The sequence below is a fragment of the Balaenoptera physalus genome (genome assembly GCF_965194825.1).
Source record: "Balaenoptera physalus genome assembly, chromosome: 11".
Taxonomy (NCBI): domain Eukaryota; kingdom Metazoa; phylum Chordata; class Mammalia; order Artiodactyla; family Balaenopteridae; genus Balaenoptera; species Balaenoptera physalus.
This window is the reverse complement of record NC_138896.1, coordinates 64,291,782-64,310,452: the sequence shown is the minus strand read 5'-3', so window position 1 is coordinate 64,310,452 and position 18,671 is coordinate 64,291,782. Positions and strand designations below refer to the sequence as shown.

At 39.1% G+C, this 18,671-nt stretch overlaps 1 protein-coding gene across 3 annotated transcripts in view; it reads right to left on the bottom strand.

Moving 5' to 3' along the window:
- Positions 1–18,671, bottom strand: part of ANO10 (anoctamin 10) — a 241,968-nt gene that overhangs the window by 165,290 nt on the left and 58,007 nt on the right. For all 3 annotated transcript variants that reach the window (XM_082412869.1, XM_082412870.1, XM_082412871.1), the window contains exon 11: positions 6,397–6,525. In XM_082412869.1, the coding sequence (XP_082268995.1) occupies positions 6,397–6,525 (129 nt within the window). The remainder of the gene's footprint in view (positions 1–6,396; positions 6,526–18,671) is intronic.

The window sequence follows — 18,671 nt, the reverse complement described above, 5'->3', positions numbered from 1 at the left end:
CAGAATCTGGAAGCTGCCCATATTTTTATGATTTTCCCTAATCTTTTATAATTGACTCATCTTTATCCATCTGATAGTAATTTGTCTTTATGGAGTCTTTCCAAAGGTTTTCACGGAAAATGACGGCTTTCTCTATTTTAGCACACACATTTCATCAGTTTTCATTCCATTTAATTAAATTATGCCAATCACAGTAACGAGAATACCACACATAAACAGATTTGGGAACAAAGTGCCTCTTGGTAAGCACTTAACTCAGTGAGTGGACATCTTCCCCATGGCTCCCACCCAGCAGGCTGGGAGAGTCTATGCCAGTCGGAACTGTCAGGAGGGGATGGAGAGAGCTGGGGAAGGTTAGGAAAGAGGTCTTCTACTGCACTGTGATTTATCTCTCAGAGGATTCTCTCTGTGAGCACTTCTAAAGCTAGGGCTGTATCTTGGTTAATGCCCGGCATATTGTAAGCACACAATGAATATATATCCAATGAAAGAATTTACCTTGACTGTCTTTAATTATTCCCACACCATTAAGAGAACACAGAGCAATGTTTCATCAAACTGAAGAGGGGGGCAGCCCATAGAAAGATGAGAAAATTACCAAGATTATCACAGGAACTGATGAAGCAAAAGGAAGAAGGAAAAAACCCAGTTCAATAATTCCATCCCAAGTACCCTAATCCAAAGGTCAAAAACCTTATTTACCTTCTTAGGAACCCAACACATGGTCCGACACTGGGAAGTGAAGAAGGTGAAGAGTTGGTTGTGGGTTCCTTCCTAGGCAAGTTTTTAAATTGAAATCTCAGAATTTAATCAGACCTTTCAACCAGGTGAAGAGACTTTTATGAGAACAGATTTTTTTTTCTGAGACAACAACTACTAACAAATACTGAATACTTAATCTTGCCAAGCACTGTGGTAAGCATACCATGTGCATTTATTCATTATCTGCATAACAACTGTACTGAATTGTTCAAATTCATTCAAAGACACATAGCTTGCCAAACTGGAATAAGGATTTGAATCCAGTGCCCATGTTCTTAATCACTGTACTATACTGCCTAATTCAGTTCATCTTTTCTTATAAATAACACAACTTTAATATTTTGCCATAGGGGTTTTGTTAGTGTACTTCCCAAAGGTACAGAAGAATCTTTAATTAAAAAGTTGAAGTTAATTCTCAAATAGCTAACGTTAACTGTATGTTCACTGAAGAAAAAAAAACAACAACTATATGTGACTCAGTCATTCATTAACAAACATTTAACAAGCGATTGCTTAATCACTTGAAAACAAAGAGTTAAAGTAATTCAATGGCCACTTCTCAGTTATTGAGTATTTATTATGCGCTTGTCCTTGCCCCTGCTCTCAGGAAGCTCAGTCTGGTGGAAGAGATACACGATTGCCGTACAGTTTTAGTAAATGCTAATAGCAACTTGTAGGAAGGGCTCCGGCATGTCCAAGGGTGAGATAGGGCAGCAGGGGAGGTGAAGGGAAAAAGGAGGTAATAAAGAACCTGATATTTAACTCGGGCATTTCTTCTGTAAGCAGAGGAGAAATATGATCAGAATTTCATTTTAGAATAACCACTCCAGAAGTAGAGAGCATGAGGCAGGGGAGAGAAAGCATGAAAACCAGATGGCTGGCGAGGATCTGCTGTAAAAGTCTAGGTAAGGGGCGTGGAATGTATATCTGAAATGAGTGAACTGTACAGTTATGTAACTTATATCTCCAAAAGCTGTTAAAAAATAAGTCTAGATGAGAAATGGTGAGAGCCTAAACTCAAGCCACGCCAATGGTAACAGGGAAGAGAAACTAAACAGATATTCAGAAGTCAGAATCAGCAAGACTTGATGTGTGATGGATGGGTGGGAGGGAGGGCTGAACGCAGATGTGGGAACAAGATCAGGAAGAGAAAAGAAAAATGGAATCATATCACAGGATGGGAACAGGCACATAAGAGAAGGCAATTAATACTTAAGTAAGAAACTTCAGCACAAACAAAACCAATTTAGTGTTATTATGAAGAACCAAGCCCATGGAAACGCATCAATGAGCTGATGGAGACATATGAGCCAACTGCTAAAGGATTAACTCATTAACAATGGTGGTACTGTGAAGTTATCACTTTTTCACCTCCTCCTCTGTGTCAGACCTGGTGCCATCACTTCTTGTGTACAATACCAATGCTCTCATTTTACATCTAAGGAAACCAAGGTGTTCAGAGATTAAGGGGAAGAGCTGAAATTCTAATTCATCTACCTCCTGACTCTGACACCCCGAGCTACTTCCATGCTGCTATACTGCCTGCTTAACAAATGATGATAGAATGATAATAAAGATAACAAAAGCTTCATTCTGCCATTGCAGAGATGGTTAGAACTGCAGCTCACATCCACTGTGCCTTGACCAAGTGCCCAGCTCTGTGTTTGGCATTTTACATGTACAGGATCTTGCCTTGTAAGAGTGATAACAAGACCTGCAATTTGTTCAGCACCTGCTCCACGCCGGACACCTGTGATTAGGGTTACACATGTGTCATTTCTACTATACTCATCAGAGCATCCCTGGAAAGGATGCTGCACTGGCCTCAATACGCAGTCAAGGAGATGAGCTTACAAGACAAGGTGACTGGCGCAGGGCCACAGTGCATTAAGAGGCAGTACAGAAATAGAATCTCCATAGTTTGAAATATCTATATGTAGATACAAATACAGATGTAAATCAATCAAGAGACAGACAGCAAGCACATATACGGCAAAATGTTCAAAATTAGTGACTCCTAATAAAGGGATATATAGGGATTATCTGTATTATGCTTGCAACTTTTCAAGTATGAAACTAATTTTTTTTTTAAATAGGAAAATAAAGCTTGTGAGTCGGGGCATAAAAGAACCCTAAGGGTTCAGTCCACTCTCAGAAGACACCTTTAGTCATTACAAAGAGATGAGAATCAACTCTGTTTCTGAGCAGCACTAGACAAAAAATTACCTAACTTACGTTCTTTTGTAAAAAAAAACAAACTGCAATTCAGTGATATTTTTAAAACTAAAAATCAAACATGCATGGTGCAGACTGGCTTGCTGGTCACCAGAGCCTAACCATCAGAAATGCAGTGTAACTTCTAGGTGAGTAGTTAATTCATTTTCACCCTAGAAAAAGAACAGCATTTAGTAGGTGAATTGTTAGCATTCAATATGTTTGCTGCATCTTGCCAAGTTTAAAATTAAAAGAAAACTGTGAATGCATTTAACGCTAAAATGAAAGATTATCAAACATCTGATATTTAGAGGATTTTAGGCCATTTCTATCTTTTAGGAAATGGAGATCTTTGTGTAATTCTGCATTTAACATAGTGATCCTTTCCTTGAAATTACATCAAAGAAGTGAGCTAAATTTGTCTCAGAAGTGAGGATAATGATGATTATTTAAGAGAAATTATTTAGATACTGACTTAATGCTGTGGGCTGAACTTTATGAAATTCCCAATATTTGACTAGTTTTAACCCAGAAAATGGCATTTCATATGATTCTATCATATGGTTTCACATATTGGTAGGCTATTCTCTTGGTCAGTCTCTAATAAATTTCTGCAACTATTATACAAATAAAAGTAGTGTTGAAGTCTCATGATTTTTTAAAGGAAACACTAGATGGCAGTAAATACACAAAAGTTGTAACATTGCACTGAGTTACCAACATAAAATAATGATCATTTTTGTCTTTTATTCAATTTTACGTTGCATACTCAATCAAGCTTTAAAAAAAAAACCTAAAATTTTCTTTTTAATTAAATAAAATCCTGGGACTTCCCTGGTGGCACAGTGGTTAAGAATCTGCCTGCCAATGCAGGGTACAGGGGTTTGAGCCCTGGTCCGGGAAGATCCCACATGCCACGGAGCAACTAAGCCCGTGTGCCACAACTACTGAGCCTGCGCTCTAGAGCCCGTGAGCCACAACTACTGAGCCCGCACACCACGACTACTGAAACCCGCACACCTAGAGCCCGTGCTCCACAACAAGAGAAGCCACGACAATGAGAAGCCCGCGCACCGCAGCAAAGAGTAGACCCCGCTCGTTGCAACTAGAGAAAGCCTGCGTGCAGCAACGAAGACCCAAGGCAGCCAAAAAAATAAATTAAATTAAAAAAAAAACCTAAGGTTTTTCCTCACAAGATTTTTAAATAGAGGCTTATTTCTGTTGTACTCTAAGGAACCAGTTTAGATAATGACAGTGAAACAGTTACTTTAATACTATATGAAGAGACTAAAAATGTAGGAGGAGGCATAAGGGTTAGAACTTCAGGGCAACAACAAAGTACACGTTAAAACTTGCAGATTAAGTGAATACATGAGGATTAGACTAGCAAAATCAGTCTGCAACACTTGAGGTTAGCCATGTACAGAACGGTCTTATGGGCCAGGAAATCTCCCACGTTAATTAAGAAGAACCAGGTGATTAAGAGATCACCAATACAAAAGAAGACCGTGGTCTAATTAATGGGAATATACAGGAAGACTGGGCCAGCCAAAAGTCTAGAGAAAGTGAAGGCAAAATCAAGAAGTGGGCAGTACTGAAATCATCCAGCATTGCTCAGAAGCTGGCGATGGACACCAAGATCTGGCTCATGAAAGAGCTCTGCCCTGTTTGAGGGAAGGGATGGTTTTCAGGTTTTCTGCATCTCTCAAGACTATTACACTCCTCCTGCTCTGCTTCTAAATTTACCAAGAAATCTTCTAATAACCAATTCCACTTCTACTTTTTTATTTTTTTGAATTTATTCATTTTATTTATTTATTTTTGCCTGCACTGCGTCTTCGTTGCTGAGCCTGGGCTTTCTCCAGTTGCAGTGAGCAGGGGCTACTCTTTGTTGCAGTGCGTGGGCTTCTCATTGCAGTGGCTTCCCTTGTTGCGGAGCACAGGCTCTAGGCACATGGGCTTCAGTAGCTGTGGCTCGCGGGCTCTAAAGCACAGGCTCAGTAGTTGTGGTGCATGGGATTAGCTGCTCCACGGCATGTGGGATCTTCCCGGACCAGGGCTCGAACCGGTGTCCCCTGCACTGGGAGGCGGATTCTACCACTGCGCCACCAGGGAAGCCCTCCACTTCTACTTTAACACCAACGGTTATAAGCATTGGAAAAGTCTCCTTATGGTAGATTAACTACCTGGTATTCTGGTCAGTCCCCTGTGAGTCTCATGATTTTTAAGTGTCAGTCAGTCCCAAAGCCTTATTAGCTCTGGATGTGCTGGCAAAGACAACTTCCAAGATCTGCAAAGTTCAGGGCCATATTTTAAATCAAGAAGATGCACTGTGAGCCTGGCCAGCTGGCCATCCTCTGTCTAAGGTACCTCTGTTTTGTTCTCTTACTGCCACAGGTAATAAACTGCCTTGCAAATAGCTCTCCAAAATCCTGTTCAACTCACAAAATTCAAAACAGACCTACTTTTATCTGCAAAGCCATTCTTTCCCTTCCTAGTTGCTGCTGTCTAAAATCATTCTCCAAAATGCATACTCTATATATAGCTTCTATCATGAACACAGATTCCTATCAAATACCCTAAAAGAGCAAACAGAGCAGAGCAGAATATATTTCTTTAGCCACCATTAGAAATGTACAAGTTCACAATTCCATTTCCTATGGTCAGCCCTAAGTCCAGAATCACTGCTCTATGATCCTACTAAATTCTGCTTTGAAAAATCTCCACTACTGCTCTATTTTTTTAGTAGTATCTAAAAATGAAAGGTCACAATATTCCTGACAACTATAATCACTAGCAACAAGAAAATTCCTGCAAATTCTTCCATTTGCAACTGGTTAGTGCTTAATTTTCAAGATGTTACAGTAATCTGTACTCAGAAACATGATAAACAAGACAAATATCTAAAACGTACACAGACAGCCTACTTGTACTTGGTATTTGAAATTGAGTCTTCCTACACGTTACATTTTGGAGTTTTCGAGTGTTTTGCAATGAATCCCACACCTGTTGCAAATGATACTTAAGTCACGATCAAAAAGCATTTCTTAGGATTTATTTGCTTTAGAAAGTGGAAGTGACAGATTCCCTCGCCCCCAAACAGACTCAAAAAAAAAACATTAAATCTATAGAATTCTATGTCAAATAGGATTTATTTCCTCAATGCTAGACAGGCCAGCACAATGGCTGGAAAAATCACTGTCCTGTTAGCACCACGGTGACTTCTTTGTAGTAGTCAATAACCAGGAAAGGACAGCCTGGATCCTCATGTGTTCCTATTACCTGAGCCACTTTGCTTTCTCACCAGTAAATGCATGTCTCTAAACTGCCCATCACTGACAGCCAGGGACATCACTGCCTTAGAATAACACAGGCATCTGACGTAGAGACTATTTAAAATAGGTCTAAATGTTCACTCACCTCCACTGCTGCCACGATCAAAATGAGGTCAGCTTTTGACTCTGGAAAGAGCGCATTCACTTGTGGTGACATTCCAATCAGAGCACAGTTAGTGACCACAGATATAACACTCATTGTTTCAAAAGCCAACTGAAAGAAAAAAAAAAATGTGAAATTAGAGACCACAGTGACTGCTTCCATATTTCCTCATCCTTTTTCGTATTATCTAAAGTCTTTCCTTAGTTCTAAACATTCCAAGGACATGTACAACTTTTTCTCTATAATGCCATGATTTTCGTTAGCTCAAAAAAGCCATACTGTTAGAAGGTATTTCAGACACTTTTGGCTTGAATATCCCAAACAGTATGTTCTATCTTCCCAAATGGAGGTGGCCAGGGACCTGAATTGGGAACACATCCAAGAAAAATACACTATTAAAGTTACTTGACTCTATGCATAGCTAAAGGGAATCTAAACTAGGGCCGCCAGAGAGAATGTTTCACATTCAAAAACAGTTAGGTATGATTTCAAATAGAATTCATTTCGTGAAACTGTCCTTCTACTTTGACAGACCACATACCACATCTGGTTCAGCCATACCCGAGGCACCAGTGATAGTGATCCCTTCCTAGCGACATTTACCGAATCACCTGTAGAACTTCAGAAAAATACAGATGCCCCAGTGAGACCTACTAAGTAGACTGAGCCAGGGTCCCATGAAGGAGACTGGTGCGTATTACTGAGTATGGACTATGGAAACATTGTGACCATTGTTCTTTCTTTTCTTTCCCTCTTTCTCTCTTTCTCTTTCTTTCTTTCTTTTTATGTACAGCACTTGGTGATCACTACTTAATAACAATGTCTAATTCTAAGAAATACAATTACTATTAGAAATATAGAAGCAAAACAAAACATGATTGGATCCAAACTTAATAAAATCTTGTCCCAGGAAGAATATCTACCATCTTATAATATTTCAGAAATCCTTTGTGTCATCTTCTTATTTTCCCACAGTTTTCTTTACAACAAATCTGCTCAGGACTTTATCTTAAAATAGCTTTAAATTTCTATTTATTGATTTATTATAAATTAGTTCAAAAATAAAATGTTATCAGTGTATAGGGAAGAGTCTCCTTGTCGCCTTTCTCCCCCTCATCACCTCCTGTTCTCCCCATAAGATAATCACTATTAATAATTTCTTATGTATCTTTCCAGACACTTTGTATGCAAATAAATATAAGCAAACCTGAACATATACTTTCTTACTCTCTTCTCAGCATAATACACATTGTCAGGCCCCTTGCTTTTGTCACTTAAAATGTCTTGGAGGATATTCTGTGTCAGTACTCAAAGATCTCCCTCATTCTTAAGTCACAACGTAAGACTTAAGTCACAACTGCTTAAATATTTCATTGCATCAATGTACCAAGGTTTATTTAACCATTTCCTAATTGTTTGCTATTACAAACAATGCTACAGTTAGTAAACTTGCAAACACATCATTTAAGAAGTGTGGAAGTGGGTTTAGTTCCTGAAAGTGGACTAGTTGAGTCAAAGGGGCCACTGTGTTCACAATTTTGATAGATAAGACCAAGCTGAACTCCCCAGGGTTGACCAGTTCACTTTCCCATTGGCAGCACATGACAGTGTCTGGTTTCCTGCATTTTTAATACATTTCTAACTAAGCTTTTGGGTTTTTAAATATCACCTATATTGAGTTACAATTTACATATAATAAATTGTACTCATTTATGGTATACGCTTCATTAACTTTTGATAAGTGTATTTACCAGTGAAACCACCATCACAAATAGGATATTTCCATTTTCCCCAAGATTCCTGGCCCCAAGCAAACCACCCTTCACTTTGTACCTGGCCCCAAGCAAACACTGATCTGTTTTTTTGTCACTATATATTAGTTTGACTTTCCAGAATTCTATATAATTAGAATCATACAGTATACATGCTTTTATGTCTGCTTCTTTCACTTGGCATACTGATTTTCTAATAATATTTTTATTGGAGTATAGTTGCTTTACAATGTTGTGTTCATTTCTGCTGTACAGCAAAGTGAATCAGCTATATGAATACATATATCCCCTCTTTTTTGGATTTCCTTCCCACTGAGGTCACCACAAGCACTGAGTAGAGCTCCCTGTGCTATATAGTAGGTTCCCATTAGTTATTCACTTTATACATAGTATCAGTAGTGTATTATGTTAATCCCAATCTCCCAATTCATCCCACACCCCCCCCTTCCCCCCTTGATATCCATGCGTTTGTCCTCTACATCTCTGTCTGTATTTCTGCTTTGTAAATAAGATCATCTATACCAATGTTTCCACATTCCACATATATGCGTTAATGTATGATATTTGTTTTTCTCTTTCTGACTTACTTCACTCTGTATGACAGTCTCTAGGTTCATCCATGTCTCTACAAATGACCCAATTTCATTCCTTTTTATGGCTGAGGAATATTCCACTGTATATATGTACCACATCTTCTTTATCCATTCCTCTGTCAACAGACATTTAGGTTGTTTCCATGCCCTGGCTATTGTAAACAGTGTTGCAATGAACACTGGGGTGCATCTGTCTTTTTCAATTACGGTTTTCTCTGGGTATATGCCCAGTAGTGGGATTGCTGGGTCACATGGTAGTTCTATTTTTACTTTTTAAGGAACCTCCACACTGTTCTCCATAGCGGCTGTATCAATTTACATTCCCACCAACAGTGTAAGAGGGTTCCCTTTTCTCCACACCCTCTCCAGCATTTATTGTTTGTAGACTTTTTGATGATGGCCATTCTGACCAGTGTGAGGTGATATCTCATCGTACTTTTGATTTGCATTTTTCTAATAATTAGTGATGTTGAGCATCTTTTCATGTGTTTGTTGGCCATCTGCTGTCTTCTTTGGATAAATGTCTATTTAGGTCTTCCACCCATTTTTTGATTGGGTTTTTTTTTGATATTGAGCTGTATGAGCTGTTTGTATAGTTTGGAGTTTAATCTTTTGTCAGTTGCTTCGTTTGCAAATATTTTCTCCCATTCTGAGTTTTATAGTGTCTGGCCTTACATTTAAGTCTTGAATCCATTTTGAGTTTATTTTTGTGTATGGTGTTAGGGAGTGATCTAATTTCATTCTTTTACAGGTAGCTGTCCAGTTTTCCCAGCACCACTTATTGAAGAGGGTGTCTTTTCTCCATTGTATATTCTGGTCTCCTTTGTCATAGATAAGGTGACCACAGTGTGCATGGATTTATCTATGGGCTTTCATCCTGTTCCATTGACCTATATTTGTTTTTGTGCCAGTACCATACTGTCTTGATTACTGTCGTCCTGTAGTATAGTCTGAAGTCAGGGAGAGTGATTCCTCCAGCTCCATTTTTCTTTCTCAAGATTGATTTTGCTATTTGAGGTCTTTTGTGTTTCCATACAAATTGTAAAATTTTTTGTTCTAGTCCTGTGAAAAATGCCATTGGTAGTTTGATAGAGATTGCATTGAATCTGTAGATTGCTTTGGGTAGTACATTTTCACAATATTGATTCTTCCAATCCAAGAACATGGTATATCTCTCCATCTGTTTGTGCCATCTTTGATTTCTCTCATCAGTATCTTACAGCTTTCTGCATACAGTTCTTTTGCCTCCTTAGGTAGGTTAATTCCTAGGTATTTTATTCTTTTTGTTGCAGTGGTAAATGGGATTGTTTCCTTATTTCTCTTTCTGATCTTTCATTATTAGTGTATAGGAATGCAAGAGATTTCTGTGTATTAATTTTGTACCCTGAAACTTCACTAAATTCATTGATTAGCCCTAGTAGTTTTCTGGTGGCAACTTTAGGATTCTCTAGTATAGTATCATGTCATCTGCAAAGTGACAGTTTTACTTCTTCTTTGTCAATTTGGATTCCTTTTCTTTTTCTTCTCTGACTGCCGTGGCTAGGACTTCCAAAACTATGTTGAATAATAATGGCGAGAGTGGGCAACCTTGTCTTGTTCCTGATTTTAGAGGAAATGCTTTCACTTTTTCACCATCGAGAAAAATGTTTGCTGTGGGTTTGTCATATATGGCTTTTATTATGTTGAGGTAAGTTGCTCTATGCCCACTTTCTGGAGAGTTCTTACATAAATGGGTGTTGAATTTTGTCAAAAGCTTTTTCTGCATCTATTGAGATGATCACATGGTTTTTATTCTTTGTTAATATGGTGTATCACATTGACTGATTTGCGTTTATTGAAGAATCCTTGCAACCCTGGGATAAATCCCACTTGATCATGGTGTATGATCCTTCTAATGTGTTGTTGGATTTGGTTTGCTAGTGTTTTGTTGAGGATTTTTGCATCTATGTTCATCAGTGATACTGGCTTGTAATTTTCTTTTTTTGTGATATCTTTGTCTGGTTTTGGTACCAGGGTGATGGTGGCCTTGTAGAATGAATTTGGGAGTGTTCCTCTCTCTGCAATTTTTTGAAGAGTTTGAGAAGGATAGGTATTAGCTCTTCTCTAGATGTTTGATAGAATTCAGCTGTGAAGCCATCTTGTCCTGGACTTTGGTTTGTTGGAAGATTTTCAATCATAGTTTCAATTTCATTACTTGTGATTGGTCTGTTCACGTTTTCTATTTCTTCCTGGTTCAGTCTTGGAAGGTTGTACACCTTTCTAAGAATTTGTCCATTTCTTCCAGGTTGCCCATTTTATTGGCATAGAGTTGCTTGTAGTAGTCTCTTAGGATGCTTTGTATTTCTGTGGTGTCTGTTGTAACTTCTCCTTTTTCATTTCTAATTTTATTGATGTGAGTCCTTGCCCTCGTTTTCTTGATGAGTCTGGCTAAAGGTTTATCAATTTTGTTTATCTTCTCAAAGAACCAGCTTTTAGTTTTATTGATCTTTGCTACTGTTTTTTTTTTTCATTTCTATTTCATTTATTTCTGCTCTGATGTTTATGATTTCGTTCCTTCACCTAACTTTGGGTTTTGTTTCTTCTTTCTCCAGTTGCTTTAGGTGTAAGGTTAGGTTTATTTGAGATTTTTCTTGTTTCTTGAGGTCGAATTGTATTGCTATAAAAATCCCTCTTAGAACTGCTTTTGCTGCATTCTATAGATTTTGGGTCATTGTATTTTCATTGTCATTTGTTTCTAGGTATTTTTTTATTTCCTCAGTGATCCCTTGGTTATTTAGTAGTGCATTGTTTAGCCTCCATGTGTTTCTGTTTTTTACAGGGTTTTTTTTCCTGTAATTGATTTCTAATCTCATGGTGTTGTGGTGGGAAAAGATGCTTGATACGATTTCAATTTTCTTAACTTTACCGAGGCTTGATTTGTGACCCAAGATGTGATCTATCCTGGAGAGTGTTTCGTGTGCAGTTGAGAAGAAAGTGTATTCTGCTGTTTTCAGGTGGAAGGTCCTATGAATAACATAAAAGTCTATCTGCTCTAATGTGTCACTGAAGGCTTGCGTTTCCTTATTAATTTTCTGTCTGGATGATCTATCCATTGGTGTAAGTGGAGTGTTAAAGTCCCCCAGTATTATTGTGTTACTCTCAAATTTCCCCTTTTATGGCTGGTAGCACTTGCCTTATGTATAGAAGTGCTCCCATGTTGGGTACATAAATATTTACAATTGCTATATCTTCTTCTTGGATTGATCCCTTGATCATTATGTAGTGTCCTTCCTTGTCTCTTATGACGGTCTTTATTTTGAAGTCTATTTTGTCTGATGTGAGTATTGCTACTCCAGCTTTCTTTTGATTTCCATTTGCATGGAGTATCTTTTTCCATCCCCTCACTTTCAGTCTGTATGTGTCCCTAGGTCTAAAGTGGGTCTCTTGTAGACAACATACATATGGGTCTTGTTTTTGTATCCATTCAGCCAGTCTGTGCCTTTTTTTTTTTTTTTTTTTAATTTATGTTTGGCTGCGTCAGGTCTTAGTTGTGGCATGCGGGATCTTTGCTGAGGCACGCGGGATCTTTCGTTGTGGTGTGTGGGCTCTTTGTTGTGGTGCACAGGCTTCTCTCCAGTTGTAGCGTGCAGGTTTTCTCTCCTCTAGTTGTGGCGTGCAGGTTCCAGAGCGCATGGGCTCTGTATTTTGTGGCATGCAGGCTCTAGCTGAGGTGCGCGAGCTCATTAGTTGTGGCACGTGAGCTCAGTAGTTGTGGCACACAGGCTTAGTTTCCCCACAGCATGTGGGATCTTAGTTCCCTGACCAGGGATCAAACCCGTATCCCCTGCATTGTAAGGTGGATTCTTTAACCACTGGACCAGGAAAGTCCCCAGTCTGTGTTTTGATTGGAGCATTTAATCCATTTACATTTAAAGTAATTATCAATATGTATGTTTCTATTACCATTTTCTTAATTGTTTTGGGTTTGTTATTGTAGGTCTTTTCCTTCTCTTGTGTTTCCTACCTAGAAAAGTTCTTTTAGCATTTGTTGCAAAGCTGGTCTGGTGATGCTGAATTCTCTTAGCTTTTGCTTATCTGTAAAGTTTTTGATTTCTCTGTCAAATCTGAATGAGAGCCTTGCTGGGTAGAGTAATCTTAGTTGTAGTTTTTCCCTTTCATCACTTTAAATATATCCTGCCACTCCCTTCTAGCCTACAGAGTTTCTGCTGAAAGATCAGCTGATAACCTTATGGGGATTTCCTTGTATGTTATTTGCTGCTTTTCCCTTGCTGCTTTTAATATATTTTCTTTGAATTTAATTTTTGTTAGTTTGATTAATATGCGTCTTGGTGTGTTTCTCCTAGGGTTTATCCTGTATGGGACTCTCTGTGCTTCCTAGACTTGACTGTTTCCTTTCCATGTTAGGGAATTTTTCAACTATAATCTCTTCAAATATTTCTCAGACCCTTTCTCTTTCTCTTCTTCTTCTGGGACCCCTATAATTCCAATGTTGGTGCATTTAACGTTGTCCCAGAGGTCTCTGAGACTGTCCTCCACTCTTTTCATTCTTTGTTCTTTATTCTGCTCTGTGGCAGTTATTTCCACCATTCTATCTTCCAGCTCACTTATCCGTTCTGCCTCAGTTATTCTGCTATTGATTCCTTCTAGTGTATTTTTTTAAATTAATTAATTAATTTATTTATTTATGGCTGTGTTGGGTCTTCGTTTCTGTGCGAGGGCTTTCTCTAGTTGTGGCAAGCGGGGGCCACTCTTCATCGCGGTGCGCGGGCTTCTTACTATCACTGCCTCTCTTGTTGCGGAGCACAGGCTCCAGACGCGCAGGCTCAGTAATTGTGGCTCATGGGCCCAGCTGCTCCGCGGCACGTGGGATCCTCCCAGACCAGGGCTCGAACCCGTGTCCCCTGCATTGGCAGGCAGATTCTCAACCACTGCACCACCAGGGAAGCCCTAGTGTATTTTTAATTTCAGTTATTGTGTTGTTCATCACTGTTTGTTTGTCCTTTAGTTTTCCTAGGTCCTTGTTAAACGTTTCTTGTATTTTCTCCATTCTATTTCTCAGATTTTTGATCATCTTTACTATCATTACTCTGAATTCTTTTTCAGGTAGATTGCCTATTTCCTCTTCATTTATTTGGTCTTGTGGGTTTTTACCTTGCTCCTTCATCTGCAACATATTTCTCTGTCTTCTCATTTTGTCTAAGTTACTGTGTTTGAGGTCTTCTTTCTGCAGGCTGCCCCCAGTGAGTGAGGTTAGTCCAGTGACTTGTGTAGGCTTCCTAGTGGGAGGGACTGGTGCCCCTGTTCTGGTGGGTAGAGCTGGATCTTTTCCCTCTGATGGGCAGGGTCACGTCAGGTGGTGTGCTTTGGGGTGTCTGTAGGCTTAGTACAACTTTAGGCAGTCTATCTGCTAATGGGTGGGTTTGTGTTCCTGTCTCCCTTGTTGTTTGGCATGCAGCATTCAGCACTGCAGCAGGCAGGCAGTTGAGTGGAGCCAGGTCTTGGAGTTGAGCTGGGGACCTCCAGGAGAGCTCTCACTGATTAATATTCCTTGGGGCCAGAAATTCTCTGGTGTTCCAGCATCCTAGACTCGGCTCTCCCACCTTGGAGACTCAGGCCCGACCCCCGGCCTGGGAACCAAGGCCTGGGACCCCACAAGCCACACAGCTCGGAAAAAAGGGGAAAAAAGAAAAAGAAAAAAAAGGAGCAGGAAGAAAACAAATGAAAGCAAACAGGCAAACAATACCCAAGACAAATAGCAAAGACAAAAAGAAGCAAACAGCAACAATTAAAAACAAACAAATGAACAAACAAAACCCCACATGGTAAAAGCAAAACCAAACAAACAAAAAGTCGAACACATACACACACAAAATAAACAAAAACAAAAACAGAGAAAACAAAAAACAAGAGAACCACCAGATAAACAAATGAATCCCAAAACAAAATCAAACAATTAAAAACAAAACTAACAAAAACAAAAAATAAAAAAACAAAACAGAAGTAGAATGCAAACTGAAGGAAAAAGCAAAGAAAACAAAACACAAAAATGAGGAAAAAAATTATAAAAAAGATAAGAACAAATAGAGCAAATGAAAAAAAAGATGAAAACAAAATAGAACAAAGGAAACGAAAAAAACAAGGAAAAAACAGAGAACAGCAAAACAGTAATGCAGAAATAGAAATATAAAAGAATTTAAAATATATTAAAAAAATTTTTTTAACTAAATAAAAAGTAAAAAGAAATTTAAAAAACAGAAGAACAGAACAAAGCAAAACATAAAAAAAACAGTAATAATTATATTTTCCTGGGGTCTCAGCTGTCAGTGTCCTTGCCCCCACCGTGAGTCACAGCCAACCTTCACCTCCCCAGGAGGCCCTCCAAAACCTCTAGGTAAGTCTCTGGTCCCTCTGTGGGCACTGTGGGTGCAGCTCAGACTCTGACCTGGCCCAACTCCCGCATGTACTAGTCCCCAAAGTCCACAGCTGCTAGAGCTAGACTGATTTCAGTTGTGGGAACACTCGTTGTCTATTCAGATATTCCATAGATGCAGAGTTTACCAAGCTGATTGCAGGGATTTAATCTGTGGTTTGTGCAGCTGCATGGAAAGGTTTTTGTTCCTCTTCCTTAGTCGCCCCGCCCCTGGGGCTCATCTGTGGTTTTAGCCCCACCTCTGCATGTGGGCCATCCACAGGAGTCTGCTCCCGAGGCTGCCCTGGAGCACTCAAGTCTGCCCCGGTGAGGACAGGACATGGAGGTGGCACAACTGCCTGGTTCGCAGGGGCCCTGCCGGCGACAGGTGTACGGGAAAGCTGGCAGCCATGGGCGCGAGAGATCTGGCCCTAGTGGTAGCCTTTCCTAGCGTCTGGCAGCTGGTGCAAGAAGGTCAGCCCTGGTGGGGTCTTTTCCTAGCACCTGGCAGCAGGCGTGAGAAGGTCAGCTCTGGTGGGGGCTTTTCCTAGCACTTGGCGGGGCAGGGGGCTGGCGCATGGGGAGAGAGAGGCTGCAATGGTGGTTCCACCCCCTGCGCATCACTCAACAGTGGTGCCTTGCTTCTATGGCAGTCTGGGTTTCCTCCACAAGCATTCCCAGTTGCGGATTACCTCTCTCCCATCCCCTCTGGCTGCCTCCTCGCAGCCAACAGCAGTCCTCCCTTTGGGTTTGTTCTCCAATCCCCACATTCCAGCTCTCAGCCCCCGTGTGCACCAGTGGACTCACGTCCCAGTCTGGGACACACAGGGCTGTGGCACGGACCATCTGTGTAGATCTTACTCTGTCCTGTCTGCCACAGGCCAGCCGTTTCATGCTCCTCTGACAGCCTCAGATGCTCCCCTTCTGTCCCAACTGATTTCCTCGTTGGTGAGGGGGCTTCCCCAGATACAGGAGCCTCTCCACTGCTTCAGCTCCTCCCCAAGTGCACAGATCCCATCCTGCTTCCTCTCCTCTTCTTTTTCCCTTCTTTCTTTTGTCCTACCCAGTTATGTGGGGATCTTTCTTGTCCTTTCCAGTGTCCAAGGTCTTCTGCTAGTGTTCAGCCAGTGTTCTGTGACAATTGTACCATCTGTAGATGTATTCGTGATGTATTTGTGAAAAGAGATGAACTCCACGTCCTCCTACTCCTCCACCATCTTAGTTTAGCAGCATACAGATTTTAACATTGTATGTTATCAGTAATTTATTCTTTTTTTACTGCCGAGTAGTGCTCCATTTTATGAATATACCATAATTATTTTTTTTACCCATTTACCTATTGACAGCAAGTTGGGTTGTTTCCAGTTTTGGACTATTGTGAATAAAGTTACTATGGACACTACTGTGCAGTCTTTGTATGGACATATTCTTTCATTTCCCCTGGATTTCTAAGAGTAGAAGTGCTGGGTGGCATGGTAGCTGTATGTTGAACTTTTTTACAAACTGCAATCTAGTTTTGCAAAGTGACCATTATAGTACATCCTTATCAGCAATGTATGAGAGTTCCAGTTACTACACCTCATTGCCAACACTTGGTATCAACAGTCTTCTTAATTTTAAAACAGGTATACAGTGCTATTGTGTTGTGGTTTTCATGTGCATTTCCCTGGTAGCTAATTCTAAATATTTTCATGAGCTCATTGGCCATTTGTATATATTCTTTAGTGAAGCATTTCTTCAAATATTTTGTCCATGTTTTCATTTAATTGTCTTATTATTAAGTTGGTGAGTCCTTCATATAATCTGAATACAAATTCTTTGGCAGATAAATGTATTGTCAACATTTTCTCCCATTCTGTGTCTTGCCGTTTTTTTCTCTTAACTTCTGAAGAGCAAACTACCCCCCGATACACACACTTTGGAGACTAAATTATCCCAAAACTATTGGTGGACGGTCAATGATTTTCTCCATTGAATTGACGTTTCACCTATATCATATACTGAATTTCTGGACTTTTAATCCTGTTCCATTGGTTTGATTGTCTAATGATGCACCAGCACTACACTACTTTAATAACTGAGGTTATATAACAGGTTTTAATACGTAGGAAGGAGTGTCCCTGCTCTTATTCTTTAGAGTTTTCTTGCTATTCTATTTCATTTATTTTTCCCTGTGAACTTGACAATAAGTTTACCTAGTTAAAAGAAAAACTTCCATTGAGATAGTGCTACATTTATAAGCTCATTTGTAGATTAATTAATTTGTAAATTAATGGAGAACTGATATATTTAGAATACTGAGTCTTCCTACATTAGTTACCTATTGCTGTGTAACAAACCATCCCAAACTCTCTGGCTTAAAACAACAACCATTTACTTAGCTCATGATTCTGCAGGTGGACAATTTAGGCTGTGCTCACCTATGCAATTTTTCTGGTCTAGCTGACCCTGACTGGGCTTGCTCATGTACCTGTGGTCAGCTAGTGGGTAAATTGGAGATATCATTGGCCTTACTATGCTAGTTAGAATTTCTAGTACTATGTTCAATAAAAGTAGTGACAGTGGACATTATTACATTGGTCTTAATCTTAGAAAGAAAGCACTCAATCTTTCACCAATAAGTATGACGTTAGCTTTAAGTTTTTTTAAATAGATGCTCCTTATCAAGTTGAAGGTGACAGTATATTCTACTGTTGAGTAGAATGTTCTATAATATGGATTAGATTCATAATTTTATGGTGTTGTTGAGTTCTTCAATAACCTTGATGACTTTTTATGCAGTGTTCTGTCAATTGTTGAGAAAGGGATGTTGAAGTCTCTAACTATAATTGTGGATTTATCTATTTCTACTTTTAGTTCTATGTTTTTAGCTCACATATTTTACAACCTTGTTGTTTACTGAATATATATTAAGATTTCTACATTGTCTTGATAATTTGACCCTTTTAGCATCAAAGAATGTTCCTTTCTGGTAATTTTCTTTGCTCAGCATTCTACTCTATATGATATTAATATAGCCACTCCTGCCTCCTTACAATTAATTTTTCCACATATATTTTTTCTATCCTTTTACTTTCAACCTGCTTATATCATGTTTAAATTGGGTTTCTTGTAGATGGCATATAGTTGAGTTATGCATTTTAATCCATTATGCCAATCTTTGTCTTTAACTCATGTCTTTAAACCCTTTACAGTTAATCAAAATATCGACTTAAGTCTGCCATTTCTTTGTTTTCTGTGTTTTCATTTCTCTGTTTTCTTCTTCTTGTCTTACTGTAGGTTACCTCAACATTTTTTAGTACTACATTTTGATTTAACTATGTTTTTGAGTGTATCTTTTAAATAATATAGCTTTTTAGAGGTTGCTCTATATATAGACATACACACACAAATATATATACTATATTTTATATGTGTGTGTATATATATGTATACATTCAGTCTACTTGTGTCATTTAGTTTAAGTACAGAAATCTTACCTCC